The following is a 19,846-nucleotide window of genomic DNA, read 5'->3' on the forward strand; positions in this document are numbered from 1 at the left end:
TATTAAAGAAGTCATATAATTAATGTTTAATACACTTTGATATTTATGATTGCTTAACACAGTGTTACATGAAAGTGAGGGGTAACATAAAGGGAGAAAAACTGTTACATAATATTTGAATGACCTCTAAATGTTTGTAGCAAATCCACTTATGACTAGTATGTCAGCCAACTACAACTTTTTTTAAAAGTTAAAAAGTGGGAATTACACAGTCCAAGTGTACTTATCTTTGATTTTACTTTTAAAACAAACTTACCTAATTCTTTACACAATTTTACCACAGCTGAAAATGTTTTTACTGAGAAATCGACCTTGCATTCAATGTATCTGAGATCTGGAAGCTGGATTCTGAGGTGTTTGTGCATAGGAGTAAAATGCAATTCTGAATCTGCCTGCACTCCACTCTGATCAAGGGTTGACCTTGTTGCAGTTAACCACTTCTTTTTTTTTGGCCACCAGAGGGCATGATCTGAATAATCTAATGCAACTTCTGAAAAAGAAATAATTAAATTCAAAGGACTAAGACATGTTCAATTAAATTGTATTTGATTTTCCTTTATTCTTATGGCTTTAAAAATCATTATGAAAATTCCTATGCTATTTTTATCACCATATGAAAAAAAAAGTTATGATAATATTATATATATATTAGAAAATCATTTTTTCATCAACCGATGAACCTTGAGGTAATGTAACCAAAGCAATCACTTTGGGCCCTGAAAGCCAGCAATTCACAACAAAATTCCTTGACACTGAAACAACCTGACTGCCTTACAAGTTAGTTGTGCTGAAACATTTTTTTATATCACAGTAACTTGGGAAATGTACTTTGGAGGATTCATTAAATTATTTTTGAAAATGTGTAAGCATTTATAAACCAAGATAATTTTATACTCAGTTTTTTAAATACAAAATTACGATTCAGGGCATGAATTGAGGTGGAATGGACCTGGAGGTTATTTACCATTGGAGGTACACAACAAACATACATTGTGGTTACTCAAGGGTTCATTTGTAAATCACTGAGCATGACATTCATATGTATTTGGTACCCTTCGATATATCTGAAGTGTATAGTAATGTTTAACATTCACAGATGTAGGAGAAAATTAAAAGAGCACATGTGTGAATGGGGGGTAAGGTTTATTTGACTGAGCAAAGAATCGGAAAGTGCACAATAGGCACACCTACTACAGTCATGAGCCAGGGCACACCATAGGGTCCTGGAAGATTTTGGATTCTGGATTAAATTTTATACATTCTCCTGCTTTTGTTTGTAATTCATTTTGTGATCACCAAATGTGATTGGCTTGGGCAAAAACATCCACAAGAAACATCCTGTTATGTTACTGAATATGACAAGTGCAGTCTATCAAGGCAGCAAACATCCAGTGGAAGTGCACTTCATATGTGTGATTGCTTTATATCTTGTTTGTAATTTATTTATTGATCAAAAACTGCAGTCTGCCCAGGCAAAACATACAAGGGCAGTCAATTTGAGCATGGTTGGTTGATTGATTTTGTGTTTTATGGCACAAAGCAGCTAGGCCATGTGCACCAAATGTCCAGTAAAAAGGTAAAAGTAAATTAAGTAAAATTCATAAAAGGAAATTAAGGTAAAAACAAAACAAAGTTAAAAAATAAATAAATATCATAAAACCAATTTTTACATCTAGTCAACAACTACAGTGATTCATGGTGTAAAGGACTTTCTGTAGCGTGACTATAATAATTATAACTCACCAGGAACACAAACAGGTAAGTACAAAAACCACTGCCAGTCACCTAAAGTTGGACTTTTCTGTCCTGGTTTTCAGTTACTTAATGTTATGGTCAATTTCTAATTTCAAATTGAACTAGATGAACTGTGATTCTTAAAAGGGAGCCACATTAAAAAGGTGTAAAGTATATATTTAAAAACTTTAATGGCATTTAAAAAACTAAAAACACTACCAAGGTTGGCAGTGTCACCATCACCAATAGCACTGTCTAACGTAATGGACAAACCTTGGGACAGAACATGCTTAAAATAGTGCCATCATTGTGAATCTTAACAATGAGAAGAAAGTAAAATGTGGCTTATTGTGATCTGAGTGTTACACAAACTACACACTGGTGCATCAGATCCAGATAAAAGAAAATGATGAGTTAAAAAACTGTGACCAATGTTTAGTCTAGTTAGAACAACTTCCTCTTTCCGATCCTAATGGGAACAAGATGACCAAAGTCCAATATTGGGTTTTATATGGAAAAGCTTGTTTTCGCATTACTCACACCAAGTCAACTGCCAGCTAGCACGGAGCCAAGCATTGAATACAGGACCATAGTCCAAATATGGGGCAGGCACAGCAGTGATAGTGCCAGAGCAGATAGACTTAGCTGAAGTGTCAGCGAGCTCTTTCCTGCAAATACCAACGTGGCCCAGTTTCCAGAAAAACTGGATTGAAGTAGATGTTAAAGAGAAATGTGTCAGTCAGTTTTGAATATTGGTGAGAACAGGGTGTGAACCAACATGAAGCGATTCCAGGGCCAGTAGAGAACTAAGCAAGTCAGTATAAATTGTGTAGTTCAAGTACTGCTTAGCTTCTATGTGATTCAGGGCAAGAGAAATGGTGTACCGTTCAGCAGTGGATGCAGAAGCTGTAGAGGGGATTCTGTGTGCAACCACCAAACCACAACAAACCATGACAGAGCCCACACAGTCACCTGATTTCAAACCATCTGTACAAATAGGAATAAAAGGATGGTTCGAAAGATGTTCAGCAAACAGCAGACAATATTTCCAATCAGGAGTGTCTACTTTTTTCAGATGACTTAAAGATAGGTCACAATTGGGGACTGTAAGAAGCCATGGTGGGATGGGCTGACCAGTGGATACAGCAATGCTATCCAAGGACAGACCCAATTCATATAACTGCACCTGGATACAAAGGCCAAAAGAAATAATGGCAGACCATTTGGTCTGAAAAAGCATGGCCCATCAAGGAAGGAAAACACAACCCCAGGTGGGATGCTTTGGTAAAGAACAAAGTTACAAAGCATATAACAAAGACAGCTGCAAACGATGGAGGTTCAAAGAAGGTTCATGAGACTCTATGTATAAGCTCTGAACTGGGGAAGTGCAGTAAGCCCCAGTGCAGAGCCGAAGTCCTTGATGATGAATAGGTTCTAGCATCTTTAAGGCTGATGGTCTGGCAGAGCCATAAACTAGTGATCCATAGTCGAGTTTCGATTGACTAAGAGTACAATATATCTTTAGCATAGAACGTTGATCCGCCCCCAAGTGGTGCTAGAGAGGACACTGAGGATGTTCAGAGCTCTTGCCCCAAGAACTTAGTCTCAGAGACCACAGGCAGCTTGACTTCAACGATACGGAGTACGGGATCAGTGTTTTGATGTCATCTAGATTAGAATATAAACCTCCACAGTTCCATTGTATTAGGGTAGCCATTTTTATTTAAGTGTAGACAAATTTGGCGGAGAACCCTTCTGTTTATGACTACGTCTTTTTCCCTTACTTTCCTTATTCGAGGGAGGTTTTTCACCCTCCATGGATCCTGTCCTGGGTCGATTGGGCAGGTCTTTGCTGTTGGAAGGGAATTCCAGAGATTGAGGACGTGAATGAATGATTCTTTTGCATCTCGAGGTGAAAGAGGAAGATGGATCAGAGGAAATGCCTGTACCTGGAACCAAAGGATGTGGATCTTGGGGTTTGGTGGAATGTATATAAGAGACAAAGATAGGTGTCAAAGTTGATTCATTAACTTTTTTAACCATGAAGGTCAAGAGACTCTTCATTTGTTTGGAGAATGATTCTTTTGGAGGCACAGAGAGATCTGTCTGCACTCCCACAGTAGCTGTGGAACAAAGTGCAGCAGCATACGTCTGAGATGAGGTGGTGGACAGCAATTTTCGAGTCTCAGGATAAGTAATGTTATGAATGGTTTTTCAATGCTGCACTTCTTTTTCCTCCAACCATTTAGGGCAAGAATGAAAGTAGGATGGGTGAGAGCCATTGCAATTGACACAATATGAGTCCAATTCACACTCATAGGCATCATGGTCCTTGCCACCACAACGAGCACATGTCAGGAAACCACAACATGACATCTTTAAGTGACCGAACCTCTGATACTGGAAACATCTCAGAAGTTTTGGAATGTATGGCCGTACCCTGCAATTAAGATAACCTGCCCTGATGGTGGCAGGTGGACGTGGTGACATAAACGTCACAATAAGGACATTGGTCAGCACCATAATTCCATCTTTGCGAGTGGAGATACGCCTCACTGCAGAAACTCCTTGGGTGGAGAAACCAGCGAGAATCTCTAACTCGGGGATGTTCTTCAAATCCCTCTCAACAATAACTCCTCGTGATGAATTCAAAGTAGCATGAGGTGTAACCTCTACAGGTATATCCCCAATAGCCTTTGAATGCAACAGGAGTTCACTGTGTTGAGATGTGGATGTTTCCACCAACATGTCACCAGATCAAAGCTTTTTTACTGACTTTGGAGAGCCAGCAAGTCCCTCTAGTCCCTTCTTAATAAAAAAAGGGAGATATTTGCCCTAAAGGTTTGTCTGAAAGTGAGTGCAATACAAGAAAATGAGGTACAACAGGTGGTATGGATGGTGAGGAATGCTGCTCAGAATCTACAAGATGTGGTTGTTTACCTATAAACTGTTTTTTCACTATTTTATTAAGATTTTTAATTGGAGTATCCATAATAAAGAAAGGGAAATTTCGTGCCCACTGATTCCACCCACCAGGAAACCCTACGAGGGTATGCACTACAATGTCAAACAATGACACTGCAGCAACACCAGGATTTCGTGAGCACTATACCCAAACACCAGCATCAGATATAATGTCCACAACACCTGTTAAGAACATCCAACACTGGTACTTGGTTAACCCTAGCCCAAGTGGACCAGCCAACTGACCCAAGGGAGGCCACCCCATGGCTGCCCTTCTACAGGAATTCAAGGCCAAAGTGGTGTGTTAGGGTTGGACCCCTCAACCATCAGGATCCTCTCCTCCCCTTCACAGGTCACCACGCATGGCAAACACGTGTGGATGTTTAGAACCCAGAGGAGGTAAACTGAAATAACAGAACCTTCCCTGGGAGGTCCCCTCACCATGTACAGGAATGCACATTTAGGGGGTCAATTTGGGCAAAAAAACATCCAATGAAAACACTTTGGATCCAAAATATTGTTATTGCATAATCAATAAGTATTATAACTCCTGTTCCAGTAGCAGAAAATTGATAAGGAATAGATATTAGAGAGTCTAAGGGAACAATATACTGTAGACAATGAAATGGGTGTCTGATATTACCTATTTTGAACAGCAAAAAGACCATGACTTCAAGAATTATGGCTCAGTAGGAATTGGCAAAAATCCCCATCTGCTTTACTCATGCAGTCCATGAGTGATAGTCTTTTACATACGACACAGTGATAATAAAATAAAAATAAGCATATATACCTACACACACACACACAGACCACTGGATAAGTAGCTGATGGTCTTACAGAAACACTCCATCTTCACAGTGAGCATTACAGAAGTATACAGATTTAGTGCTAGGATATAATATTCAGCTTACCTGACCAGGAAACTCCTGATCCTGAAAGAGGATGTATATAAATGAAATAATAGATGGCAATAATATATCAACTTTTCCAATTAAGAATGAACAGATGTGTGTAGAACTACCACAGGAGGAAGACAATACTCACCTGAGGAAGATGCAGCTATGTTGTGCAAATAAAGAGTGACAAATGTACTGGGAGTTTTCCATGCATCAGCCTGAATGATCTACAAAATTTGGCAACTGAAAACACATGTAGGTGACAAATTTTGTGTGAAGAAACATCATGTGGATGACGACCTTCTAAGGATACATCAGAATACAGCAGTTGTATGAGTTGACAAACCCAACCAGTGAGTGTAATAAAATAAAGATTACAGGAAACAAAGAAAAATCATAAAATAAGTTAAACAGGAATGAGAACCATGAAAGGAGTCAGTACAAGCCGTATAACATAGCAAGGAATAAACAGGACAAAGTAAACAATATGGATCCAAATGGCAGAAGTTTTATCATCTGCCATATTAAATGTGGAATATGAACAAAGTAGAACTTAGAAAACAGAAACATTTTATTGCAAATAACTAGAAACAATTGAAATAAAACACAAGTAGTCAAAACTCGAAGTTGAAAATGATATTAATATGTAATAAAGCACTATCAAAACTTTATCACATGGAGAATGAGTTAAAATACAATTCTATACACTAGAATGTCAATCAGTAAGGTGAGGATTGTGTTGGAATGGTAGATCAAATTACCTGCTCTAGTACAGGTGGCACAGTATCATTGGTAGAGGGTCACATGATAAGCACACATTACTGCAATGGTGCAAAAATAAAGGGGAATAAAAAACAGCAAGCTGTTGGAAATTTTAGGAATGCTTAGAGGGAAAATCAAGGTTGAGACAGTTTTTGACAAGTAGTGGCAGTACCATTTCAAAAGTTCCTTCAGTTAGAAAAGTTCATATTACATGGTGCAAAAGGTCAACTAATAAATACAATTATTGATTATTTTTCATCAATCACTATATAAATAATTGAAACTGCAGCATGAATTTATTAATTTGCAACTGGAATCCAATATCATGTAACTTTTTCATATTTTCACTATTTAAATTTAATTGGACCCCCTAATTTTATGATATTTAGTTCAAATACATTCAAAGTCACATGCTTCAGATTGGCTAATTTTAAGAGAATCAAAACTAGAGGTTATATCGAGGATTACAGGGAATAAGCTCCAGCTCATAGATGAAAAAACATTTGAATATACAAGTATACTCAATTTATTACAGTTTCAAAAAAAAAAAAAAATTAAATGTTTGTACCTCTGGAATGCTTTTACCAACACCACACTGCTGGGATACTAGAAAATAGTACTGCATGTTTAGATCTAAGGTTACTCCTGTTTAAGAATTTATAACAATTGTTCTTACACTGAAAGTCATATAATGTTTTGATAAAATATATACTTTTCATAAATACAAAAGTAAACAATGGTTAAAAAACAATGAGAATCTTAACTCCTATGAAGGTTCCTTTGAGTACATTCTAATCAGGGTAATTTCCAAGTCTGTAAAAATAGGAAGTGAAAAAAAAACAGACTGATGTAAAGAGCACATACTACTATAGCCTTTAAACTGACTTGTGAGTTTACTTGTTAGCCAATGTGTATTTCATCTGTGAAATAGACACAATAAGAAAATATTCAAAATTTCATAGCTTTGTTTATATTACAGGGTTTTTATTATTTTGTAACAAGATATTTTGACCCTCATGTTTTACTAACATTATAAATTACTTTGTTAAATACTTCACAAGTTATAAGTCAGTTATATAACTGATTAAAATTAAATAAGTACACAACAATGAAATACTTGACTGTGAAGTAAAAATTATATCTTTGAATAAGACTAAAATATATATATCAATCAACTCATGAAATAGAATAGTACATAATCTATCCATCATTTCAATATGAGTATCATAAAGCACCATTACCTTTCAACACCTTATTTACAACATTTTCTTGATGTTTAAAACTTCCTAAGAATTCAAATTTAGGAAAAACTAGTGCTATACACACCTAATACTTCAACAAGTTTTAGCATCAGCCCTCCAATGTGGAGGTCTCCTTTTACTCTCATTGTGATGTCTTTATCCATGTCCGTAATTTTGACTTTAAGCTCCCATGACCCATCCCCAACGGCATAGCCATCTGCTATCATTGTGAAGAATTTCTGAAATTAAAAATAATTTTAATTATAGTAACATAATTTTGAACAAATATAAAATATATTTGCACAGCAGTGCAATTATAAATACAATTGTTGTGTTTCTTTTTCCAATGTTAATTAATTATAAAGTACTTCAATAAATGCCATTGTCATCTGAAATCAATAAACTGTAATAGTATGAAAAATATGTGAATATGATAGGGCTGCAAATATTATTTTGGTTATTTAGTCATTGTTAACTTACAATAACCTGATATTAGTTAATAGCAAGTACTGTAAACAGGTAAGTAGAGGGTATTTATTAGACTTCCTACATATTATACATCACTAAATTAATATCTAAATATTCATCTTATAACTTCCTTTTATGCCTTTTTTTTCCATAATATTCAGTAGGTGCATAAACAGCTAGTCACTCTATTTTTCATTTAATTCATAAAAGTTAACATTTTCCTAAATTGAAAATGTATTTACAATAATACCTCCACTGACCCTTATATCTATTACTCAACTACCAGTGTTTCTTCTTTGTTCATCTAAGCATTGGTCTGATTTTGTCTTGCTTACTGAAGTCATGTATACCCCACTCAATTGTCCTTACTACATATTTGTCTCATGAAACTCTCCACCTACTTCAATGCACCCTCTATCTTGATAATGTGTATCAAGCACCTCATTCAGATAATTTTATCACTTTTTTGAGGCTGATACCATCCCTACATGTAAAACTGGCTTTTAGTTGGAAGAAAAAGCCAGAGATTGTCAACAGAAGTATTATTGGAAATACATTTTCAATTTCTGAAAATGTTAGCCTCAAAAACATACTCCTGCTAAGCACAGTTAGAATCTCACATTGAGAAGGTGGAGGGGCCAGTGAGGGCATTATACATATATTAAGCATCTGTGCAGATCATTTGTCTACCAAGATAAGATTGATACCTGAGTGGAGGAACTGCTCTACATCCAGAACAGGTACGCTCTTCACCCTAAACTTAATTCCTGTATCACAAGTAGAATAGTTGCATGAGTGATCAACACAACTGACCAACCCCAACTGGATAGCCAGGGTTCCATTACTCTTGGATAGAGTTAATGGGTCTTTATCCTTACATACCACATTAGCAGCTAGGGCAATATGACCACAACATTATGTATACATATATACTATTTATTAACTGAATCTCAACCTGCATTCTGAACCACAGGGATCATGGCAAGAAAGTAAACACAGAAGCAGACAAACCTTCTCCTCCATCTAACAGCTAAGCATAGAATCTGAACCAGTATTACAAGTAGGCTCATTTAGGAATGTGGGTAGGATGGTTCCCCAACTTTACTCTCTTATCTGAGAGCGGAGAAATTCAATCAACACTCTGGAGGAAAAACCCTCTGTCCACCACTCCAGTAACTGGAAACCAAGTGTGGTAAGGACTTCCTACCTCCACTAGTAGAATCTGGGGGTAAATATGCACTGGAAAGCCCTGAGGAACTGCACAATAGGAAAACCAAGTTCCCTAAATATTTGAAAGCAAACCAACCCAAATTTATTCAATTCTGTGAATGGCAGGATCCCCTCTTGCTTTACTCATGATAGTCCATTAATAGCAGTCCAGCATAGTATAATACCACCACTTAATGAGCTCCTAAGTGGTCTTATGAAACCCATCATTTCTACAGAGGCTGTCTGTTGCAACTGGTATTAATTATAGCAAAAAGGTGGTTGCTAGTGCAGAATTGGTTTAATAAAAGCACACCAGTCTGGTCAGCACTTGCCATAGAGTATGATCTTATGAATATAAGAGAAGACACTTTTAGAAGTAGAAATAAATATATCCACTCCTCTGTATAATCTAGCAGAAATAGTTAAGATAGCTAGAGGGTGTAGTTAAAAATCCTCAGACAAAGATACTGTTAAATCATGAAAATATATGAGAAAAAAAATATTGCAGGAGGCCCACATATCAATCAGCACAATACTTTCCACCAGACAATTCAACAGAACTGCTAAGGATGTAGAAATGTGACAAATTTGATTACATGTGACTCTCAGATGGTGTTACCTTCAGAGAGAGCCAACAATAAAGTCATTGTCTAGCATCTCTAAAAGATTTTCTTGTCTGCACAAAACCTTCAAGAACCTCACTAAACATGACAATGATTAAAACCTAATCTGATACAGAAATAAGAAATAATTATCAGATAAATTGGTGAAAAACATTTATCCCCTTTCTTGCCTGACAATATCTGTTAGGAAGTTCCAACCTCAGAATATACACAAAATGAGAAAGTAGTCTATGGACAAACACTGCAAACCACTCTGACAGGCAATGTCTGTACATATTGAAATTTATATTCTGTTAGAGACAATCTATTTTGGCTATCAATGTACCAAGGGACTGATGTCAGGGAGCAGGACCCACAAATAAGAGCAAAACTATGTCCTCTTATAGGATCCAATGAAATTCAAGATGCTAACAACAATAAGGATGAATGTAGAAGGTGACAACTGAGCCAATGTGCATGATAATAACAGTCCAGCTCTTCATCAGTAAAGCTGGTGGTCCTGACAGTCTTCCAACAACTGAAGCAAAAGGAAAACAAAAGGTTAGACTTTAAAGTTATAAGGCTATAGAATTAGAATTACATCGTTAACTACAAAATCCACCTTAGAACCATGAAATTTGAGAAGCAGATGTATAATTTGAGAGTTGTAAAATGCTTACACCTGGAATTAGTAGGATAAATCAAAGTTCCAACAACTATATCAGATAAGGCATAACTGTCCCTTCACATACCCTAGAAGTAAACCTCCTTGCATGAGCCAAATATCTGTGGATAGATATAAAAGCTAAAAATTCACTCCTAGACTTTTTAGCCATCAAGCAAGGAGCAAGCTCAAAACCAACTGAAGATAACAAATCAAAGGCAGCTTATCACAAAGTTACCATCTTTTTTTGTTTTCATATGTCACATAAAGACTGTGTTGAATACCTCTGGTTAAAAATTGTTTTTGTTTCAGCAGAGCAATGTTGGGCTATCTGTTGTGTCCAATATAGGGAAACAAACAGTACATTTCCAATGTTGAAGTCCATAAACTCACTACTGTCACACAGAACTAAAAGAGTTAAAAGACTAAAAGAAGGTGTAGGAAAAAGCAAATTAAATCCTCTCCAAAATGTCAAGAATCTTCTTCAATTGCAGCCTCTAAGAGGAACACCACAGAACTGAATGTGTGTCTCCATCTTGATACAAATAAGATCAATGACAGTATCAACTGAAAATTAATCCCCTTCCCCCAACTACTGTATAATGCTAGATATAAGAGGTGGGATAGGATAGACTTAATTGGCCTCTATATCTAAAATAATAATCCAAGAATTCATACCATAAATCAGCTTATCAATCTGAATGTTTTTGAACAAAATTCAAGAAGATAACACAAAAAACATTCAAATTATCTCCAAATGGTCATAATACTGGGAATCCCATTTGTGCCACTGTTGTAAAAAAGTGATAACATTATCTGAATGATGTGCTTATATACAATGCCAGGATAGAGAGCACAAGAGTAGATTGTGACAAGAAAAATATTGTCAAGGACAATTGAATAGGGTACAAAAGACTGGAACAAATGAGAAAAATCAGACCAATACTTAAATACGCAAATAAAAAAACCCTTTTAGTAATAGCTGATCCACTACTCCCACTGCAATAGATTAGGTTTGCCACATTTATAGCTCACTGGTGCTAGGAAGGACAAAGCAAATATTCAGACATCGTATAGTGATGGAATGCAAAAAGTTTAAATGTACAGTCCTTTATTCATCACTAATAACCTAAAATACTTTAAATGTTTCAATAACACATGACATGCAAGAAGTTAAATATATAACCAGTTAGTCCTCTAAATATTAATTGATGTGACACAATTAGTACTACACCTAAACTTTTTTAAAAAATAGTTATGGTATTTAAATATATGATATTTCATTTGTGGCAAACAAGGTCCTTCATGACTGTAAAAGCATCAAAGATCATGTAATATAAAAATCAGCACAATCAAATGTTTGTGTTGCATACTAATAAGTGCCATTATGATATTTGAAAAAGTAGTACCACTAATGTATGATAAAGTAAAACAATATAATTAAACTTATTGTATTTTGGGGCTGAATGTTACTTGGTGAAATGCATTAAAAGCATATTTTAATAAAATATTCATAAACAAAACATTTTTGTAACTTGTTTTCTTACTGAAGTACTAAATAGTTTTTGAATACTATATTTTGTTTTACAATATAATCAATACTGTTGAAAGTATTGAATTAAAACAAATTTAAAAGCTGATGAAATTGGATGCTGGAAGAAAAGTTTTCCAATGATTTAGGTTTTTGGTTTTTGGAATTTCGCACAAAGCTACTCGAGGGCTATCTGTGCTAGCCGTCCCTAATTTAGTAGTGTAAGACTAGAGGGAAGGCAGCTAGTCATCACCACCTACCACCAACTCTTGGGCTACTCTTGTACCAACGAATAGTGGGATTGACCGTCACATTATAACGCCCCACGGCTGGGAGGGCGAGCATGTTTTAGCACGACGTGGGCACTAACCCGCGACCCTCGGATTATGAGTCGCACACCTTACGCACTAGGCCATGCCAGGCCACCAATGATTTAATCCAAACTGTTGCAATAACACTAGTGTTTCTTCATCTAAAATTCTTGATACTTAACCCTTAAAAGACATATATTGTAAAATAACTTTCCAAACATTTTGATCATACTTTCTTAAAATGTTAGCTTCATAGTACAGGCTGTAGTTGCTATGCAGGTTGAAACTACCAAAATAAACTGTATAGCAACAGTTTCTAATACAAGGTTTGCAAAAGGTAGCAGAATGGATTGCTAAACAAGACATAATAAAACATTTTATAGAACCATTTATAAAAGAAATGCCAGACTTTATTTCTACATATTAGGAGAGCAACCCATTCCTGAATTAAATATGAGAAGTTTGTAAACTCATGCTAATTGATGCATAAAGAATTATCAAGTTTAAAATTCAGTAACTAGAAACATAAATTTAAAGTTACCATGTGCCTCACTTTTTAGCCTTATTATTTTTCATCCCAATACAAAATGACAAAAGTATTAAATATCCCCAGTTTCTCTGCATCTCAGTGTGATTTTAACACATACAATTTGCCATTTTACATGGGTTTTTTAAATTTTACTTCGAAAATCACCTGAAAAATAGAGAGTACAGTGTTCCATCTCTCTCTCGTACATTTTGTTAACCTTACCTGCCATTTAGCAGCTGCAGGAATAAAGATTTGAAGAGCCACCCAGCCACAAAAATCAACAAAATAACTTTTTTGTGTGTATGAATAGATTTAAAACAACCTAGCTACTTCTTTTTTAAATTTACTCTACTTACCATTATTCATTTAACCAGATAAGCTTTCAGTTTTAAGTAACAATGTATGTCTATGGTTTTAAAAAAATATGCAATAAACATTTGATTAGATATTAAAGGGTAATAGGTGTGTAATTGTAAATTAAAACTCTTTCACTCCATATGGAAGAAAAAGAATGAAAATATTCTCGTTTTTCACTCAGAAAATCTGGTAACCTTAAGTACGATATAAAAATAAGGCAGAGTTTTCTCTGTGAAGTGATATTCTTAGAGTTGTTACACACACACACACTTAAGACTAATAAAAAAAATTGACATACTTTTTTAATTTATTTCTGATTACCTGTACTTGAAAAAAATCGGTGTTTACTTCTTTAATTAATATACTTTACGATACGGAAATCAATTCAATGCAGTAAAAGTACTTAGCGTTAACGATAACCGACTCATGCCATCGCCTCGGACCAAGTCAACAGAATAAATCTGTTCCACAATCTACCTCTTCGTCCTACCCTAAAATTTAAAACCAGTTAAAAAGTGATGTAATAATTAATTCTAACTATCAAATCTATAATTTCAAAATTAATGCAGAGAAAATGTAATCAAATCCTACCTTACTATTCTGTTTTAAATACAACACTTGAGTAATTCGCTATATTTATATATAAAAAAACTACAACAATGCCTTAAAAATTCTTTTCCTTTCCATGTCGGCCATTTAGAAATAATAACTTCGTCTACTATTCAAGTTGGTTTATCATACTTTTCTCGCGTACCATACATTTTCCATCTTGGCAAAATGATCGTATATTTTGTTAAATTGACGGATAACAGCGCACGTGTATGATCGTCGAAAACCACTTTCATCTTAAACAAAGCTATATATGGCATATTATCTAGTATTCACATTATGTTTTTAAATATTTTTCGTCATTTTTAGTCTGTATTTGAGATTTATAGTATTAGAACACGTAAATATATAAGTCCCCCGATGGTACAGCGTTAAGTTTTCGGGTTTACAACGCTAAAATCAGGGGTTCGATTTCCCTCGGTGGATTCAGCAGATAGCCCATCGAGGATTTGCTATAAGAAAATACACATGATATGATAATATGTTTATCGTTGTTGTTGCTTGGTATTAAGCATAAATTTATATAAAGGGTTATCTGTGTTCTGCTCACCACGGATATGAAAACTCAGTTTCTAGAAGTATAAGTTTACAGACCTACAACATTTTTCGTTTATCTCTTTCAATAACCTCTATGCGTAATTTCCTACACAGTTCTACGTCAGCAGACATACCAGTATGCCGTTGAGGGGCATCTCTTCAAGAGTCGGTTAAATGCGCCAACTATTGATACTTTTTGAAATGTATATAAACACAGTACTTGAAGTAAATGCATTATTGCATCATAATTATTAAGTTTTATAATTAAAGATAGAAAGTATTGGTTCATGGCCAAGTTTTGGGACCAAATACAAAGTTTGTCACAACGAAATTAATTAATAATAACTCTAAGGTGTCACCATTGACAGACATAACTAAATGAGTAAGAAAGATGAAAAATATTTTTTTAGATAATGTTTAACGGACATAACTACTGATAAAAGGTTATTGCGTTAAATGCTATGTTTATTCTGTTAGAACATTCTAGCAAAGCCGTACATGAAGCTCACCAGTAGCACAGCAGCATGTTTACGAACTCACACAGCTAAAAACTGGGTTGCGATACCTAGTCCACTGTGTTGTTTAATTCCAAACAATCAAACTGTACTTGAAACAATATTTATTTTACTTATTGTTTTGTAAACTGTTTAAAGACAATAAATTAATATTAATTTTGGTTATTTTAGAACCACATTGGGCTATCTGTTGTGTTCACTGCGGAGAATCTAATTCTGAATTTTAGCGTTGTAAGTCTGCAAATTTACCACTGTTCCACAAAGAGCTCCTGCATAACCAGGTGGTTAGGGCACTCGACTCACGTGTTCGAATCCCTGTTGCATCAAACATGTTCGACCTATCAGCCTTGTGGGCATTATAACGTGAAAGTTAGTTCCACTATTCATTGGTTAAAAAGTAGCTCAACAGTTGGCGATAAGTGGTGATTAGTTACCTCCTCTCTAGTCTTACACTGCTAAATTAGGGACGGCTAGGTTCACAAAGAAAGAGGTAACTGACCGGAAGCTGACCACATGTTTGAAAGGGGTTGTGTAACTGTGTGTCGAAATGTAGAGGGCGGTATTAGATGTTTGAATATATAATTTTATTTATTATATTAATATAGGTATAAAGGCGTTCCTTTATATTGGTTTATTTTGGGTTTAAGTTGTTGTATAAGTAAGGCTTCTTTAATTTTACGTTTGTTTATGTTTGTTTCTTTATTTAGTATTTGAGTGTTTTCTATGGTTATGTTGTGTTTATTTGACTTGCAGTGTTCGAAAACGTGTGAAGGTGACTTTTATGTTCTTTGAATCTGGTTTCCATTTTTCTACTTGTTTCTCAATATAGAAGTCGTGGCAGTTATCACATTGTATTTTATAAATAATGTTGGTGTGGTGTTTGTCAGTGTAGTTTTACATAGTATAGACCTCAGTTTTGTGCCGGGTTTTGAATAAATTTGGTATTAATTGGAATGTCATATTTTGCAAATAGTTTTATGGCTATGATATTTGATTGTTTTCTTCCTGTTCACATGTGAAGTTGATGTTGGGATGTATAGAGTTAATGTGATTGAAAAAATTAAGTATGTGTTCTGTAGATTTGAATCCCGCAACCGTGTCATCTACATATCTATACCCTCGTGTAGCTTTGCATGTTCTTTGAATCTGGTTTCCATTTTTCTACTTGTTTCTCCAATATAGGTCGAACTCAAAATAGTAACGCACATGTTAGAATATAGATGAGTGAGCTATAGTGGTGAACAAAAATCTCTTTGACGGTGGTTTTAAATGGTTTACTGCAACAGTTTTAGTTTAAAACTATTGTGTATTGTGAATTTTTGAGATCATACAGCACAAAATGATCCTTTTAAATAAAAAAGAAAAATAATAATAAATAGGCCTTCAACTATGACTTCATGTGTTGTTCTAACGTAGAAAGGATCTTTTAGATTATTTAGAAAAAATAATGCCAAGATCAGTTCACGTAATTATAACAAATTAGTTTGTTTCTTCTTTAACTTATGATTCATGCTTCTTTCATTTGTAGGTCTAACATCGCAAATAACGTTCCAATAGAAATTCTTGGATTAATTGTATGTCTGACTCACAGATAAATTTATTTATCAATGTTATTTTTTTTTCTAGCTATTAAATTAATAACATGCAATTATTCTAACCAAGTCAGTTTATCTTACTAACGGAGAATTTCAATTTGACTGTCAATAAAGCGATTCTTTTACTCATTCATTGAATACTTCATTGATTAAAAAACTCATGAAATAGCATTTATATTACTACTCATTTGGTATACCTACTACACTGAAACTTCTATATACCTAACTTTCATGAAGTTTATGCGTGATGTCATGACACGCTTTCTGTAAAAACAAACATCTCAATTTAAATACTAAAAATAAAGCTCGTAACAGTTTGTTTTGAAGTTCACGCAAAGATACACGAGGGCTATCTGCGCTAGCCGTCTCTAATTTAGCAGAGTAAGACCAGAGGGAAGGCCACCACCAACTCTTGGGCTACTCTTTTACCCAAGAATAGTGGGATTGACCGTAACATTATAACGTTCCCACGGCTGAAAGGACGTTTGGTGTGAATTAGTAAATATCTGTATAAAATATTATGAATAAAGGTTCTATATATACTATATACCTTCTTATTAAAGCCCCATATAGGATTTTTAAAGACACCGGTCACACATGTTTTTTGTCTGTTAATTCGATTATATAAATATAATGATATTACTTGTACAGTCATTGTCATTATAGCACTCTTAGAGCATGGCTTTTTTTTTATTAATTTTAGTTGTTTTAAAGGAAATTGGAGGAAACTGGCAAAATTTAATGAGGTAGTGCCAGAGTGACTCTGTGGCATCAAAAGTGCGAGAAAAGCCAACAGAGTCATAGGACTAATTTCATATCTGTGAAGCTATACAGTGATCTCTCTTTAGTCTAGATATCTACAGTTATGATTATTACAAACTGGAGGCCCCTGCATGGCCAGGTGGGTTAAGGCGTTCGACTGTAATCTGAGCGCCGCGTGTTTGAATCCCAGTCGCACCAACCGTGATCACCTTTTCAGCTTTGGGGGCGTTATAAAGTGACAGTCAAACCCACTATTCGTTGGTAAAAGACTAGCCAAAGAGTTGGCGTTGGGTGATGATGACTAGCTGCCTTCCCTCTAGTCTTACACTGCTAAATTTGAGACAGCTAGCGCAGATAGCCCTCGTGTAGCTTTGTGCGAAATTCAAAAACACACACTGGTTGATTCATCACATTAACAGATCTTTACAATATGAATGTTTTAAAATAATCCATATTTTCGTGTTCTGAATTCAAACAGGTATTTATAACACAAAATATGCATTTCCTATCAATGCATAATTTAATAGTCCATACATGACTCCAAATAAGTTAAGCAGGGTCGGTCATAAAGTGGAAATGAGGACTCAACACAAACTGGGTACCAGTTCACCATAGCTTTTCCGAAACTATCTTCACTCGTACTGGGTACCTGTGTACGACAGATATTCTAAGACCGATCTTCACAGTTGGGATATACATATAAACACATGTGGTGGTGTCGTCAGATTGATTTATGCCACCATCAACCCAAGTCACAATGTTCAAAAACGAAAGCACGTGGAAGTATCAGCATCATTAAAACATAATTTTGGTTTATAAAAGAAAGCAAATACAAGTGCAAACTCTGAAACTATCAGTGAATGTATTAAAAGCTGCTTAAAGAATGTTATGGTTTAGTCTCAGCCTGAACAGAGATGAAACTGTTTGAGATATTAGAAGTCGTTAATTAGGTTGTTTCTGGAAGCCGTAACTTTATCCCGAGTAGTAATAATTATATCTCAGTTGATCAATGGCTCAGCACCAACTCATAGAAACCAAACTGTCAAGAATTATCAGGTGAATACATCATTTTTATTGTGTCTCTTCAATAGTGTGATGAAAGTGATTCTATAATCGAAAGTGATCCATCACTCAAACCAGTCAGTTGGAATAAAGAACTGTCTACCTTTAAATATATCATTTCGTGTTTCAAATAAAACAATGGTTTATGTAAAGATGATAATGTAATACAAGCTGACGAGAATTTTCAAGTTTGTTTTGTTTGTTTGTTTGTTTTAGAATTTCGCACAAAGCTACTCGAGGGCTATCTGTGCTAGCCGTCCCTAATTTAGTAGTGTAAGACTAGAGGGAAGGCAGCTAGTCATCACCACCCACCGCCAGCTCTTAGACTACTCTTTTACCAACGAATAGTGGGATTGACCGTCACATTATAACGCCCCCACTGAAAGGGCGAGCATGTTTAGCGCGACGGGGATGTAAACCCGCGACCCTCAGATTACGAGTCGCACGCCTTAACACGCTTGGCCATGCCGGGCCATTTTCAAAAGCTTTTTGTGATTATCCTTCTTGAAAAGTGAACTGTTGTATTAGTAATCGACATTCTATATTTTTTATTATGTAAGTTTTCAGTTTGGAAAAAAAATATATTTTATATGAATATAATGAAATGTAATCTGTATAATTATTACATAATGATGTAAAGAATAACAAACTGGTAAGCTTATTGTACAGACAGCTATTTTTTGTTTATATCTTGCATGCCCACTCTTGCTAGATTGCATTCTTGCATTTATTGACTGATGGTGTTTGTTATTAATAGTCTCCGTTGTGTTAAGAACGATGGATTCAACTATCTTAGTGACTTGATAATCTGTATAAATTAGCTAATTACAAATATGTTCATAATAACGTGTTTCCATTTGGATATAATAACATTCACTATAATTTCAAATTCACTGTTTATTTTTTACGAAATTGAAAAAGCTTTCAGAAAACATCATATGAAATAATACTTTTGATAAAAGTATTTATACTAAAAATCAATCAATCTGTGTGAAAGGTTACATTTGCGCTTAGAGTAACAATAGTTATTTTTCTTTTACAGTTTCATATTTCATTTGTAAAACGTCAAGAGCCTTCTAACTAAATAAAAATTTTCTATAATCTTGTTTATCTTATTTGTCATTTTTCTTCTATTTAGCGAAATCAGAATGTATTATGAAAATAAATAAATAAAAATATGAAATAATATGAATATACCTTTGCTCCTTCTTTGAATTTGTAACTTATTTCAATTTTTCAAAGTACTTATCTTTACAATTTCAACCCTTACTTTTTGCTTCTGTTTTCCTTTCATTTAATGGTACTATTACCTGTATAAGTGAAGTTATTCTCCATCAAAAGAAGTCATCCTAAAATCTAGCTAATATCATATGGGATCATCCAATATACCTCAAGACTTGCCTAACATTGTCCAGGACCATGAAAACATTGTTTAATACAATCTAGGACTGTAAGGTATATCTTAAGTTCCATCGATGATCATTCTGGGCCGTCC

At 34.9% G+C, this 19,846-nt stretch overlaps 1 protein-coding gene across 3 annotated transcripts in view; it reads right to left on the reverse strand.

The window, feature by feature from the left end:
- The window catches only part of LOC143226128 (unc-112-related protein-like), a 51,516-nt gene extending 37,518 nt beyond the window's left edge, over positions 1-13,998 (reverse strand). Inside the window, exons 1-3 of one of the 3 annotated variants that reach the window (XM_076456681.1) lie at positions 13,863-13,998; positions 7,686-7,839; positions 257-490 (exon numbers count right to left, since the gene is read on the reverse strand). In XM_076456681.1, the coding sequence (XP_076312796.1) occupies positions 257-490; positions 7,686-7,827 (376 nt within the window). In that variant the 5' untranslated portion in view covers positions 7,828-7,839; positions 13,863-13,998. Of the gene's footprint in view, positions 1-256; positions 491-7,685; positions 7,840-13,569; positions 13,733-13,862 lie in introns of those variants that run through there. The other 2 variants (XM_076456683.1, XM_076456682.1) reach the window with 2 other exon arrangements.
- Positions 13,999-19,846: the final 5,848 nt, after the last annotated feature.

The sequence above is a fragment of the Tachypleus tridentatus genome, chromosome 9 (genome assembly GCF_004210375.1).
Source record: "Tachypleus tridentatus isolate NWPU-2018 chromosome 9, ASM421037v1, whole genome shotgun sequence".
NCBI classification, from domain to species: Eukaryota; Metazoa; Arthropoda; class Merostomata; order Xiphosura; family Limulidae; genus Tachypleus; species Tachypleus tridentatus.